Raw genomic sequence first — 15,798 nt, 5'->3', positions numbered from 1 at the left:
AGCACATTGTGAGAATTCTATGTTTGTCTTGGGGTCCCGTATGGGGAAACACTGCTTCCAGCTGTTTTTTTTGTGGAACCCAGAAATGATTCTTCTCCCGCCAGTGGGAGATTTTGCAATTATTGAATGGACAGTTTGTGGATTTATCCCTGTAACAGCCAACTGGTTGATCGCTGGAGCAGTCATTGCTGGGGCGGTGTTCAAAGTCAGCATTAAAAATGTTATTAATCATCTATATATTGCTACTAGCTCATTGTATAATGTGCAATCTTCAGCATCTTACATAACTTACACATGGGGATGTGGTGTATATGTGGCCAGTGTTGGCAACATTGGTCCGTCATTATTCAAAGGACGTAATCTAACAGGTTGTATAACATGTGGGAGGGCGCCATCAAACCATTCTTGGTGTTTTTGATAATTTAAAGGTATTTCTAAATATTGTTATGAGCTTTATTATTTTGGTACATTCACTATTGTGTATGTTTGGAATATATTTGAGTCTGCATTTGTTGTTGGAAAGGTAGCTGATTAATAAAACATTTCTGTTCTATATGCGTTGTCTGCGTCAATGACGAATATGACATCCCCACCCTCATTTGTTAGTCCATTAGCTAAAAGAAACTGTGTGACTGGTTGTCTACTGATCTCTGGGATATTTACTGATTGTGCCATATTAAAATATTAGGTATCAGAGTTGGGAACCGCAATGGGGGAATCCTTCTAAGGATCAAGCTTTAACAACCTATAGCCTAGATGCATAAGCATCTGGGGGGCCAATCCCTGAGTCTTGGAAGGGGGCCATTATTGTCCCGATTTTTAAAAAGGGCAACAGAAGCCTCCCCTGTAACTATAGGCCAATTAGCTTAGTAGATTGTGTGCAGAAAGTGTTCTGTCACTGCCTTCTGGACAAGATTCAAGACTGGATGACGGAACGCAACATCCTTAGTCCCCGCCAGGCAGGTTTTCGAAAAAAAATATCTACCATTGAGCAAGCCCTCAGGCTGCTGCTTTTATATTGGAAAACCGTTCTTATTGGCAAAGGGAACCTGTATGTTACTTTTGTGGACTTGAAATCCGCATTCGACCTAGTACCCTGTAACAAGTTGTGGGAAGTTCTTTCCCTAATGGGAATCCCTGAGCCCATTCTTGTACTACTAACTCGGCTCCATGAGGGTAACTATGCACGTGTCAGGTGGGACGACAGGGGGCAGCTAACTGACAGAATTCAGGTGTCAAGGGGTGTGCGGCAAGGGTGTGTCCTTGCCCCCACCCTGTTCTTCCTGTACATTAATGATATTGTCCCCTCTTTACTCAGACTGGAGGCTGACGCACCATCGCTAGGCACACAGAAAATTCCAGTCTTGCTCTTTGCAGACAACACACTCCTGATATCCAAGGACCCAAGTAGATTACGTAAACTCCTCATGTGTTTTGAGGAATTTTGCTCTACATGGGGACTTGAAATCAATGCTTCTCAAACGAAATTGATGACACTTAAACCTGACAGATCCTTTAGAGGAAAGTTTATTCTCGAGGGAACCCCACTTGAAAAGGTTGGCACTTTTAGTTACCTGGGCATAATGTTAACTGAAAAAATGTCTTGGAAATCACATATTGCAAAGCAAGCACTAAAATGAAAGCAAACAGGGGTTTTAATAAAGGAATTTAACCTCTCACATACTAAACCAATACGCCCTGCAATTCATATATATGAAACTAAGGCAGTGAGCTCAGCCCTTTACGGGGCTGAACTTTGGGGCTATGCCAAAGCCCAAGAAATAAAGATTTCGGATTTTTTTTTTAAAGAAATCCAGTGTCCCTCCCGCCAAGTACTCCACTGTTCCCCATTTTTTAAATACCTAGGCATGAAACGCATTGACCACAAAGCCCGCCTACGTCCCCTTTTGTATTGGCGGCGTCTTTGGACCACCCCAGAGCTTGCCTCCTTTACTATAGCCCTAAAGGTCATCTTAGAAGCTGACCACTCTCATAGTATCCCCTGGTCCAGACACATCAAGGGGCTACTTTACTTGCTTGAGCTTAGAGAACTCTGGGATTCTTCAACCACTACCTCCTTCCCTTCAAAAAGTGACCTCAAAAAAATTGTATTGGCACATGGTAGACTTTGAAGACATAAGGATTGCACTTCACTCTACACTATCATGTGACTTCACCAACCTAAAAGAGACGTGCAAATATGAGGCTTTCTGGGACATAATCACGGTGCCAAGAGAAAGGAAGTTGTACTTCCAGTTCCGCATTGGCACCTTGCCATTAAGACTACTTACCAGTCGCTGGTCACATGATGAAACAACCATCTGCCCAGGTTGCAAAGCACCCATTGAAAACCTCCCTCACGTCCTTTTTGTCTGCCCTGCATATACTGCCTCACGCAGGAAATGGCTGGCTCCGGCTTGTAGACTGCTGGGAGTCCGCAGGTCCGACTCAGCCCTCCGAATTCTCAGATCAGACACTCGCCCAATGCTAGTAATTGCTGTTGCCAAATTCCTTGGGGCAGGTTGGATTGTCAGAGGGAAACTTTTATCTTTAAAATGGTTTTTGTAAGAATGTATTAATTGACTCTGGGAGTGCATTTAATTTAATTTTATTATTTTATCTAATTACATGCACTGTATATATTTTATTTAATCCTGTGTAATTATGTATTGTTGCTGTGCTTTTGTGGCTCTTGTTGCCGAAATAAAGTTCTTTTGACAGACTGAGATAGGTGTTCCCTGTTCACATGAGGATTTTTTTTCCCTAAGACCCCAGACATCTCTGTGTAACAGTAGTTAGAGTACCTTTAGTGTGTCTGAGAGAGATACTCAGTGGACCTGTATAATTAGTGCCTTACCAATGTTGGCGGCACCATGTCGTAGGACTCTTGTCATTGGAATGAGACTGCTGGATACGGGGCGCAGCATCACTGCTTGTGGGTGACTGAGTCAATCCCACACTGCCTTGGCAGCTTTCGGCCCAGCCATTCCAGCTTGCTTGCAGCACCTCATCCAAACATAGAAAGCAAAGGCGATTTATGGCAGCCTGAAGCATGACACTCTGTGACCTCTCAGGAAAGTCGTGGTTGACAAATCTCACCCCTTTCTCTCATTAGCAAAAGGTTTCATACACACACACACATAGGCAAAGAAAATATGCATGATGGTTTTCAATATATTTATTGAAAAGACTGAAATCTAAGATAAAATATATGAGCTGTAATTGTTAGGACAATGAGACATAGCAGGATTAGGATTGTTACGATCAGCAAGAAGAAATAACCAATCTAAGCATGCTGGAATAACAGATTCAGAGAAATCCTACCAAACTCATAAGTCATAAGAGAGAACATAGCAGTGATAGTCCAATCTGTCCATACTTAGTCCACTGGAGGAGCACCCATCCCATTACCTGAAAATAGGGATCTGCTCACTGTCTCCTTGGCTGGTTATAGAGGCAGGGCTGAGGTCAGCAGTGAAATGGCATACTGCGTGGATGGATATCCTGGTCAGAATGACCTTCCTCCTTTCACTTGGCCTGTACAACGCTTTTATAAGAAACATGTTTCTGTTTCATGAAAGAGGCTTGGTGTGGGATTATGCCTAAGTGTCAGGCTGTTTACAAACTCTTGTGGCAACAATACTGAATGGATTACCATGTACTGTTCGTGTCAGCCTTGGACAGAGGTACATGGTGAAATGTGCACAGAAATAATAACGCTTTCCCAACGTCATAGCTGTTTAAGAAAAATAAAACATTCCAGCTGAAAAGCAGACTAACTAAAATTAATAAATGAAATTAAAGCCCATATGTAGGTAAAAAGGTAGATGCCACAGGCCTAAGCTAAGCTAAAATATGTGTGCCCAAGCAAGGAGCAAAATGAACCGACAACAGATTAGATGTCAAATATCCTAGTGCTATGGCTAAAAGGTACTCACTGAAACAGATTCTGTGGCAGAGGATAGTTACTGGGCAGTATGTATGGTAAATATTGATATCTACCACTGTTGTTTTGAAGCTTAAGACCACTTCATTCTATTTAGATAACAAAGTTGTTCATGTTCTAAACTTCACTCAAAATGTTTAATAGTAAGCAGTCAAAGCTTACTCTAGGTAGTTGTAAATCGATCAGAACTCAAATGCAGTATGAATAGTAATCAGATACAATGAAATCAGAATCCAGCTAGGTTATCTTTTAAGATGGATTTAGAATAAGAACTCCAAAATGTACCATGCGCATTATAGCCCCCTGCTCCCCTATAAACATCTTCTAATGTCCTGTAAATACAATGTGTCTAGCATGCAAAATGTGTCCTGGGAAGCAATTATGGAACATTGGCCACCCTACCTGGGCCTCACAGAGCTAGACCATGTCTGCAGGCCAAGGGCCCAATTGGGGTCCTCTCCCATGAGCCATGCAGCAATATCCACAGCTAAGCGGCCCAGGGAATGGGGCAACCATCCTGCGGGGCTCTGAGAGTTAGACAATAGCTGGGAGACATTGAAAAGTGGGGCCCCTTTCCACTAGGCCTGCAGCACTAGACAATAAATACAGCGCTAGACAATAGATATAAGGCTCAGGGGAGAGTGCCTCCCTCCCCTGGGTCTCACAGCTCTGGATCATGTAGCAAGTCCCAGGGGAGCGGGTCCCCCTCTCCTGGGCTTGCAACACTACCAGTGCTTCGAGACCCAAGGTAGATGACTGTCCTGGCTTGGGCTTCGGATTACTAGACCATGGTTGTGAGGGCTAGGGTAGTGGAGGCGCCCACCCTAGGCATCATAGCAATGGTGTTGTGGAGGGTGCCCTTCCCCTGGATCCAATTGCAAGTGCTTCATAGAGCTTTACCATGATTATGTGTATGGGCCCATGTCAGGGACATAGCCGTCAGTAGTGCAGAAGGTAGTTGCAGTTGATGAAATTTGAAAGTGGTGGGGGATGTACTTTAAATGGAAAACATGCATTTCTTTACACATTCTATTTTCATCCGTGCTCGGATTTCCCATTAAGGACTGAAAAAACAGCAGTGCAGCTGCACTTTTAGATTCAGGTTGCCATATCCGTCTAACTAGATGGAAACAGTAAACTTGGTAAAAACAATTTTACCCTATTTTTCCATCATTAATGTGAGCTACCAGCACAGCTGAAAAACAAATACAGCATGACTGAGAGACATGCGTGCATGTTTTCCATTTAAAGTACGGCACTACAGCAACAACAAAACATCAATCAACTGGTGCCTGTTGTTGTTGAAGTCGCAGGTGTTTTACTTTTACTGAACTAACAGTGCATGATGAAGGCACAAGCCTATTCAATTGATACAATTCTAAAAACAACAAAATAAAAAAAACTCACTAAGGATGACTGATCTGCCGAAAGATGAACAGCTGTTCCTCAGCATACAAGATAACGTGTTTGCTCTTCAATGCTTCTGATTCAATAGAAACCGAAAGTCAGAATGCTGGTCTCTTTCTGCAGCCTGCCCCTTAGAGCTACCTCGAATGGGACATGTGTAGGGCTGTCTTTTCCTAGCGCCAATCCCTCACTCAAAAAAAAATATTAATCTAGGCTGAAACATCATGAGCATCTGGTAGCTCGTGTCCGAATTTCTTTCTCCTCCACCCCCATGATGGCAGGACAACCCACATCAAGCCCTTAGGCAACAGTCGCCCAAGGCAGCAGATACAGGGGCACAGGCCCCAAAGGTATTAGGTGCCCAATTTACCCAAATGATGACTATAGTTTACTGTGCAGCAATCAGACAGGGGTTAAGGGATGATTTTACTTTAAACAAAGACCAATGGCACCATTGGAATGCCACTTGCCTTTCTTCCATGGGCCTCGCAGCCATGGTTGGGTACTCAGGGGAATGAGGTTATGAGCCCAACGCACCCAAATAATGGCTGTTTTTTACTCTCCAGTCAGTGGCTGGTTAGGGGGAGGAGGCTGACTAGCAATAACTTACCTGGTTTGGACCTGTGCCCATTGCACCATTGATATGCCACTGGTTGCTGCAAGGCCCAAAGGTTGAGGACCCTCTCAAGGGCATCATTATCAATTGTACAGATATCAGGAGGCTTATGTGTCTAATTCCCCTATATTATGGCTGTATTTTACTATCTAGACAGTGGAACTGTGGGCACTGACGGCAAGAGGGATCCATTTACCTTACTTTCACCAGGGTCAGTGGCACATTTGTGATACCGCAGGGCCCTCTCTCAAGAGCTTTGCAGCTCTGTTCCAGTGCTGCTACATCCAGCATAGGGTGGCAAGGATGCAGGATTGTCCCTCATTTCAGATGTTTGCCCTGCATTCTGTAGTAAGCTCCTGAAGGACCTCAGAGAGCCAAAATTTTTGTTCACCATGGGACTGATGCAGAAAGGCAGGTTAATCAATAGGGGATATGAACCAAATATTTCACATGCAAAGCCTGGAGTTGCCCAGCCCAGCGGGATGTCCCAGAACTAACTGTGTGAATAACTACCATTAGGCAGTGTAAGAAACTAGCATTTTTTAACTGGTAACTGGGGGGGAGGGGGCATGTAGCATCAGAGGTGACCTACACAGGATACTTTATTAAAATGTTTACCTTTAGAAATGCTAAAAAAAAGGAATGTACAAACTTAGAATGGAATAGCCATAAACGAAAAGACACCCACCCTAAAATCTTTACTTTACGATAATGGCCAGTCAGCCCATGAGGTAATTGCAACTAAGGAGAAAAAGGCCAAAGAAGAACATGATTTGCCCAAGGTCAAATAATTTGGTCAATTAGAACCAAGAGTGCAACACAGGACTGTTTTTTTCACAACACATAACTTTCTAATTATACCATGTACTTCATCTGTTAACGATTTAAGTCACCTCATTTAGGACACATGAACAAAGTAATTTTTGGTAATCCCCATATAAACATCTTCTTCATGTTAAGGATCCTGAAAAGAGAAAATGGGAACTTGGCTTCTGTTCTACGAAGGGGGCCCTAGGTAAAGAGAGGGTATTAGCGGTGCCTGATCTTCACTTTTAGAAGTTAGGGGTTGATTCTTGTCATTAAAAACTACCAGCCAAGGCCCAGATCTGTCAGACTTAGGGGAGGAAGAGACCTTCCACAGGCTTTGCAGCGCTGGGCTACTGATGTAAGCCTCAGGGGAACGCCTTACCTTCCTTGGGCCTCACAGACATGGTTAAGTGTTGCACGGCTTAAAGTACGCCCATAATCTGGCCTAACAACACTGGTCCATCTTTGTGAGAACCAGTGGAAGGCTTCTCCCTTGTCCTTACAGCCTTGGTTATTAAGCACTGAGCAGCCCAGAGAAGGGGCCCTACATTTTCTTGACCAAAGGGAAAGAAAGTTTCATGAATTTAGCTGAGCGTAAACTGGTAGGACAACAACATGTTACAGTGGTATCAAGATCAGGGTCATCAACTGGTATGAAAGATTTTAAAGTAATAACAGTTGGGATATTGTAATTTGTCACAGTAAGGTTATGATGTGTAGGAATCTGTTCTGCCTGGATATTGTCACGTATTAGTTGACTCTTGTTGTAGAAGAATTGAGCAATATCATTACATAGTTGTTTGGAGTGTTGTAAGGTAGCTGGGGAAATTGAAGAATACTGTAGTTCTAATACGATATGGAATAAATATTTTAATAGGGTCAAATGCAATCAGAGATGTGGCTTTTCTGACTTTAAATTTATAGGTGAGAGCTATGTTGATAGATTCTATTCTGTTTTGTATCAAAAATGTAGACATGAAAATACTGCCCATGCTGGTAGAATACTAGCCAGGTGGCAATCCTTTAGGTCTAATCTCCCTCCCCTGAGCCTTTCACCTATACCGCAACACTGTGAGAGCCAAGGAAACAGGCCGGTTGGGGAGCCAGGTTCTCAGCATTATTTAATTGCATTTGGATGTGTGCTTTCCAGATGTGCTACAAAATTAGGCAAAGTCACTGCATGCAGGTAAAAGGAGACATATTGCAAAACTGTTAACTGAATTAGCATTGTGCTAATTTACAAAAGACATGCTCTCAGGAACCGCCTATGTGTGTACTAACAATTAGTAAAAGAACGTGTAAAGGCTGCAGAAGGTGTGATGTCCTTAAAGCCTATATATCATTCTAATCTGATAGTTTCTGGTATTTTACAGTGAATTGAGTGATACCTTCAATAGGAGTCAAGCTACTTTCAACTGTTGTGTGCATTCATGTTTCGTGCTCAAACCTCTTCTGTGCCACACACCTTAACTTGCACTGGACAATTGAGAAGCCATCATGACTGATGCCCCTGCCTTCTTTGATGATAGATTCTCCGCCTCCAATAGTTCTCTGCACATCCACAGCAAGGACACCTTCAGACAGAGGATGAAGTGCAAAAATGATAAACCATGGCAAAAGTCCTTCCCCACCTTTGCACCAAGGATCTTGAACGGACAGCCACAACCCAGCTCGAATTTAGGAAATAGCAAACTACCCAACTCTTTTAAGAAAACTATATAAGGGTGCTGTAAAAGTACACAAACCAGCTACACCTTATATCACATATTGACTGTGTCTTTGACTCTGACCATGTACATCTGACCACTACCTTCCGGTTGATTTTCACTATGTAAATACCACATACATAATGCTTTCAATATTGCACTAATTTGGAAATAATGTGTTAACATTTCATTAAAGATACACGTTTGGGAAAACCTAGGCCAAACCTTTCCGCATTCCACTAAAAAGAAGTGCAAAGAATACATGCTCTTATTTTATTAGGGTAATTTATTGTATTACTGATATCTACATAAGGAAAAATGCTTCTTGCAAAGTGGCATCAAGATGCCAATGGGATAATAGTCAACTGATGACACTTCCTATGATATCATTTAATGGGCTGTCAAGTGGTGTGGATATTGGAGGGGCCTTGTACATTCCCTTTCTGCCCAAGGCCCCACAAATCCTTGAACCGTCTCTGGAAGTAAGGACACTAATGAGGAGAATGCGTGCAAGTGTCAAGGCCTTAACTGCATGCAAATATTTTTGCTGCATTGTACTAACTGCTGATTATTGCCTTGGCAACGTAATTAAAGTGCCAATACATATTATATAGTGCATACTGCTAATGGCTGCAATCACAGAAACATTACACTGACCATTTACAATGTTACTGCATACACTGTTCTCAGCTGCAGCTGTACAGTAATTACACTGCATACATCAATGATTACTGCATCAGTACTAACTAGATCACATAGTTTGCTCATTACTGCAGCAACACTAAAATCACACTGCAAGTGCTTACATTTGATTACTGTAGTTGCGAATTACACAGCACAGTAATTTAGCGACACTAACCGCATACGATATACCGTGATTTACTGCAGGTACACTATAATTGCACTACATGCATTGCCCATTTTTAAAATGACACTGCATTTACGCACTACCGTATTTAATAATACTTCCTTGTCCATCTCTTATACACAAGTAGGTAGATACAGGAGTTCTTACCTTGTGCTTGTGGCAGAAGTTGACAGCTTGGAGTATTTGCCATACAATACTTTTAATCATATGTTCGGGAACTCTGTAACAAAAGAAACATCGCACCTGAAGGAGAGTACTTCATTGCGGTTCAAGCTTTGCTACTAAGACTGATTTTATGCCTGAGCAGTTTCACAAAACAGCTGTCTGAACAGTAAGTTTAGTCATGGCAGAGTGCAATCATATTTGTTGAAGTTTGAAGCATATTTAAGCATTAAGAATATACACACACACACACACACACATGGTGGCAGCATTGGTTTGGAAATTAAAACTGCAAACATCTCCGTGGATGCAAAGAATTAACTGATTAGTCTCATCAATAACACAGTATAACTGTAAAAATAATTTTACATGCATTAGCAACACAAAACAAGTTGATTTTTGAAGCTGAAAGATTTTAAGAAGCTTTAGTGAAGCACAGATGTAGAAGAATAACGTTCGATAATGTTATTTCATGGTCTTTAATTGAGCTTTTGGCCCAATTCCATGTTTTTCTTTTTGTTTTTTTCATTTTTTCACTGCAACTGGTTATTCTTATGTTTTGCTATAACAAATGAGGAATGTAATGTTGCAGGCTGGCTAGAGGGATGCTGTTCCGACCCCACCCCATCCTTAGTTTACCCATTGGTCTCGTCCACGGTCACATAACCACAACATAAATATACAGGACTGCTCGAAGTCAGTCCCGTGCACAATAGGTCAGACTTGTCCATAGTCTCTTTCTGCACGCATGCAACCTATGAGCAGCACACTGGGGTCCCGAGCTCCACCCCAGGAGCCCAGGACACAACAATTACTATTATGATGGGGAGAGCAGGGCATTAACTGGGAATGGATGTTGGTGGGCAGAGTACCCCCACATATTAGGGAGCGGATAGTCGGATGCAAAAAAAGGGTTGAAGGCATCCTTTTTATGGAAAGATATAGTCAAGGCCTCGCATGCCATGTGCCCCAGCAGCATGGCTGTTTGCCATTGCATACATTTGTAATATGGTCTGAGAGGGGTGTTTTAACAACACAGGCAACATTCTTCTAATCTTTGTGAATAGCCTTGAAAAAGGTTATCAACGGAGCTCTTAAATGAGACAGAAACTGCCCACCATTGATCCTTTCAACTCTTACTGATGTGAGAATACAACACTTGTGCCTTGACACAGGATGAAGACACCACCAGAACGTATTAACACCAGTCATGTAACTCTTCTAAAAAAACATAAAGCACATTTTATGAATTCTGGGAAACTGTGGTTTTTAAGTCTCACCTACATATCACTAGCTGCTATCAACAGGGCTATTACTTTAATACATAGATAGAATAGGTTTTAGATCAACCCACTCAGACCATTGGATTTAGGTGTTATTCCTCTTACAAAAACAACAAGTGATGGATGGAATGCCGAACAATGTCAAACATTCACCCCCAGTACAAAGATCTTGGCCTAAATCCATTGTTTTTTTGCCACCCATGCCGTTCCAGTTTGGACTCAGCTATATGCAAATCTGGGGGTGAATGTTTGACATTGTTCAGCCTTCCGTCCATCACTTGTTGTTTTTGCATTTGTCACCCCAAGTGGGAAGGGTATGCCCAGACGTGGGTCCCATGCACCCCATGCTACAGGAATCAAGCTAGCCTGGCTGATGAAGGGTGATACCCTGAAACCGGACCTAGGATGCTTGTTTCCAGTCCAGGGAGGACCTGGCTTGGCAGTTCGGGCTGGACTGTTCCCATTGGGAACAGGGTCAAGACTGATTTGCATATAGCTGAGTCCAAACTGGAACAGCATGGGTGGCAAAAAAACCGATGGATTTAGGCCCAGATCTTTGTACTGGGGGTGAATGTTTGACATTGTTCAGCATTCCGTCCATCACTTGTTGTTTTTGCATTTGTTGCCCCAAGTGGGAAGGGTATGCCCAGACGTGGGTCCCTTGCTCCCCATGCCACTGGAATCAGGCTAGCCTGGCTGATGAAGGGTGATACCCTGAAACCGGTCCCAGGATGCTTGTTTCCGGTCCAGGGAGGACCTGGCCTGACAGTTCAGGCTGGACTGTTCCCATGAGGAACAGGGTCAAGACTGATTTGCATATGGCTAGGTCCAAACTGGGGTGGCATGGTGAGCAAAAGAACGATGGATTAAACCCAGATCTGTGACTGGGGGTGAGTGTATGCATTGTTCAGCACTCCGTCCATCATCCTTTTGTGTTGCTAAAGTTATTCCTCTTACAGCCATTGGCTTGACAAACTGTTGATAACCTCACAAATTTACCCACAGATCAATGGCTCTTTCACCCCAATCTACTGAATGTTTCTCTATCCTTCTCCCTTCTATGGTGTCTCTGCATTTCAGTGCCTAAGGGACTATTTTCTCTTGTGCCTTTAATGCTTATAATTGCTCTTTCAGCTCTTGTCAACCTTGTCACCCACTCTCCCTGCTTGCCCGTTGATCTCCTGCTACCCTCCCCTGACCCCTGCTCAATTGATTTTTACAGTTTTTAGCAAGGGCCAGCAGGCAGCTGCATGTTTCTACCTGGCCGTGCTCTTCAATTTATGACCTGATTCATGAAGGTAACTTAAGTGTAGTAAAGATACAAGTGCAGAGCCTCCGCTGCAGACAATAGGCAGTGTGGAGATTCCACCCCAAGTGCGGAGACTCTGCCCAGAGTGATGAGACCCCACACTTGTAACTTTACTACACATAAGTTACCTTCATGAATTCATGAATCTAGCCCTTTTTGCAGAGCACCCCATGCATAATTTACATTTTATTTTTCGTTTGAAAAGGGCTCTCTTCCATCTTGAAAAAGCAGTTGTTATACCAGTCTTAGGGTGGTCTTCCCTCAAACCTGTTGCCTCGTCCACTACTATTTTTTGCTGAATGTGTTTTGTTAGCCCTAGGACTCTGTGCACCTTGCCACTGCTAACGAGTGCTAAAGGTGACCTCCATGGAAAGGCTGGCGGAAAGCTGAGTTATAATCAGCCAGGCGGCACTGAGTACAACTCAGACCGCCATCGGCCCATCAGGAACCATGTTCCTGGCAGGGGCGCTGGTCTGCCCATCAGTGTTGTAATGTGGCGGTCGGACCACCTGGAGTGTGGCCATCCAACCGTCACCACGAGTGTTGGTGGTCCTTGGACCGCCATACTCGTAATGAGGCCTTAAGGCCGATTGTAAAAAAGCTTCCAAAAGCTCCCTTATGCTGAAGTCTCCTAACTTGGCTGTCCTAACTTGCTGACCTTTAACTTCTCAGACATTTTCTTTAAAAAATCGTTTAAGTCCAAAAGTAAGCAGAGATCGGGCCCAATCTATTTTGTGTATTGGTCCAGTGCTCCATCACAGTTGGCCACTATTTTCGACTTTCCCCCATTCTTGCATGACTCGATGTCCACGGTTGACACTTTGCTCTTGTAGGTGCTATTTTTCACTTTAAAATGTAAACATTCATAACTCTAGTTCTACTGATTGTATTTTTGTTGTTTTGATCCCAAATAAGTTATGTAAATGTACCCCACTTTTCCAAACTGGTGTGGGATTTTTGTATTGTATTGTTTTTTTCACTTTATTAGTGTTTAAGTGCTGAATAAATAAGTTACACATTGCCTCTAAGTTAAGCCTTACTGCTTTTGTGTCAAGTTACCACACGCTTAAGCACAGGTCAATTTAGTGATTTTTTGTTTACCCGGGCAATGAATGTGACTGTTGCTTAAGTAGGGTTTCACCCCATCAACAAACAAACCAATTTCTCACATTGGTCTCAGTGGTGGGCTACAGAACTTGTGTTTGTGCAGTACCATACAGTGATTAGTGTAACACCAAAAGCCCATATAAATCATTTTATTCCAGATTCAAAACCGTGTTAGGTTGAAAAGTCCTCTGCATGTTTAAAGATGTGTACCCCTTCTCTGAGTGCCCAATTGTATTGTTGCCTGGGTCCCTAATGCAATTTTTTTCTCATAGCTAAACACGGATCGTGTGTGTGCATTATGACATAGACCTGTCTCGGAGCACTACCCCCTTAATGGCAGAAGCCTACCACCTTAACCAAGAGTTAAGCAGCACAAGTGCGGTGGTTGCAGCATAACGTGTAGTGATTCATAGTAGTGAGCAGGTCCTTTTTACCCAGTGCCACTGGAGTAATGCCCCCAGGCTCACTCACCTTTTTAAAAGTTCCATGCTGTTTGCTTAAGTCAGCCTTGGCCTACATCAGGTAGATGTGGAGTACTGCATAGCACAAGAGTAGTGATTGCGCTGAATATACCTGTGGCTGGGAAGGGTACAGAACAGGGACTGAGTACTACTGTGCAGTATATATGTTGTAAGTGAATGTAATGAGTGTGTGAATGCCTGTGAGGAAAACATTACCTGAGAGAGGAAGTGATGTGCAGTGCGTGCTCAATTAAAGAATGTGCTGGATGTATGTTTGCTTGCATGAAGTACAATACATGAAGGATGAAGGGTTGTGCAGCTCGGACATGGTGAGTTTGTGTGCTGGCAGTGTGTGTGTTTGTAAATAGCACGCCTTGTTACAAAAGAGAAAAGCTACAGTACTGAAAAGGGCTGTGCAGACTGAATTTGTGTGCTGAATGTATGTTTGTCTGTAATGGCACAATGCATGGAGATAACAGTGGTGGATAAAAGGTGCACTGTGAATGTACACTGAGTACAAGTGTGCCTCCAATGGTATATTACATGGAGGTCTTTGGGTTCCACTTTGGAAAGACCAGATCCAACTGGTGAAGATATAAGGAGTAGAGGAATCCCCTGACAGATTTGTGTATTTCTGTACTCCTGTGACATGAGTGGGGCACACACTGGAGGAAGGGAGGAGGAGACTCCTCCTTTTTAATTTAAAAGGTTGCTCTTTGATTCCATGATAGATCACAAGAAAGGGGCCTGAGATACATCTGAGGAAGGAGATGGGGCTGATAAGCGAATCTTAAAGAGTAGGGATGGGAGCCTGAAACTATCTCTTGAAGTACATATCCCTGTGGCTGACACCCAGGTGTAAACTATGGTCACTCCCATGAATTGAGTTGTGGTTCATTCAACTTTCAGAGTCTTGCCTACTGAGACAGACATCCGTTCGAGGGGAAAGAAGAAAAAGAGAAGTGTACACTTCAAAAGAAACAGAGCCCTCACATAAAACTTCGAAGACTCAGACCCTAAATCACATTTAGGGCCTGATTACAACTTTGGCGGAGGGGGTTAATCCGTCCCAAATGTGACGGATATCCCACCCGTCATATTACGAGTCCATTTTATCCTATGGAACTCGTAATAGGGTGGGCGGGATATCCGTCACATTTGGGATGGATTAACCCCCTCTGCCAAAGTTGTACTCAGGCCCTTAGTGTCTGGAAATTGGAATATAAGAAGGGGAGGTTGAGACCCCAATCTCTGTCATCTACCAAGCAGCCAGATTGGTTGTGTGAGGAGAGGAAGCTGTGCAAGACTTCTGCCTGTGACCAGGAGTTGAGGCCAAGGGCTGCTACTGGGTGAGGGGACAAGCGAACTAAAACCATCTGACCTGGGGCCTGGTGCACCAGTCTGCATACAAAGACCAGTGTGCCTTGTGAGGAACAAGACAGTGTTGAAGGGAGCGATAGCCAGTAGGGAGGTTTCCGAAGGGAGACACCCTAAGTGAGTTGTGAGGAGAACAGCTGTGCACCAATTGGGTCACTGCCCTGCGCAAGAAAGGTCCAGTGACCCCTGAATGCCAGGAGAAAGCTCCCGTGATTTCAGCCTTGTAAGGAGCACCATGCAGGAAGTGCCATTCACGCACCACCTTATTTTGGTGACCCTGTATGACAGAAGGGGCCAGCATTGAACTTATTAGGCCAAGAGCGGTGATGCTTGTAAAATGCCTTTATCAGCAACCCTATATGCTGTGAGGGGTTGCCATGGTGAGGGTGACTGCACCGGAAGAATGTGCACCAAGACTAAGAATATTGCAACATTCCTGTATGCCAGAAAGGGCTGCTGGTATTACTATGGTCACGTTTTTGGGTCGTTGCCTGGATGGAAAGATTGCGGCTGTAACTGGTGGGTCAAGCCTGCACACAAAGACATGCCCTTCACTGTTTCACTGGGGACCACATGGAAGTCTGAAGTCTTCTCACCCTAACTGGGCTCCATTTGGGGTGCAGAGGATCTAATCCCCCGATCCCCCTATGAGGGGAAGAGTGACAGAGGCACCAACAAACAAGCACTGTCAAAGCCAATAGCCCTCCACCCTGCTGTCACAGATAAAACAGATTAGCTTTGTTAGTCCT

The 15,798-nt window shown here is 43.6% G+C and overlaps 1 protein-coding gene across 4 annotated transcripts in view; it reads right to left on the bottom strand.

Moving 5' to 3' along the window:
• The window catches only part of LOC138261570 (cyclin-dependent kinase-like 4), a 1,634,859-nt gene that overhangs the window by 843,739 nt on the left and 775,322 nt on the right, over nt 1–15,798 (bottom strand). For all 4 annotated transcript variants that reach the window (XM_069210650.1, XM_069210649.1, XM_069210648.1 and 1 more), the window contains exon 4: nt 9,498–9,570. In XM_069210650.1, the coding sequence (XP_069066751.1) occupies nt 9,498–9,570 (73 nt within the window). The remainder of the gene's footprint in view (nt 1–9,497; nt 9,571–15,798) is intronic.

Source organism: Pleurodeles waltl, chromosome 10 (genome assembly GCF_031143425.1).
Source record: "Pleurodeles waltl isolate 20211129_DDA chromosome 10, aPleWal1.hap1.20221129, whole genome shotgun sequence".
NCBI classification, from domain to species: Eukaryota; Metazoa; Chordata; class Amphibia; order Caudata; family Salamandridae; genus Pleurodeles; species Pleurodeles waltl.
This window is presented reverse-complemented; position numbering and strand designations above follow the sequence as displayed.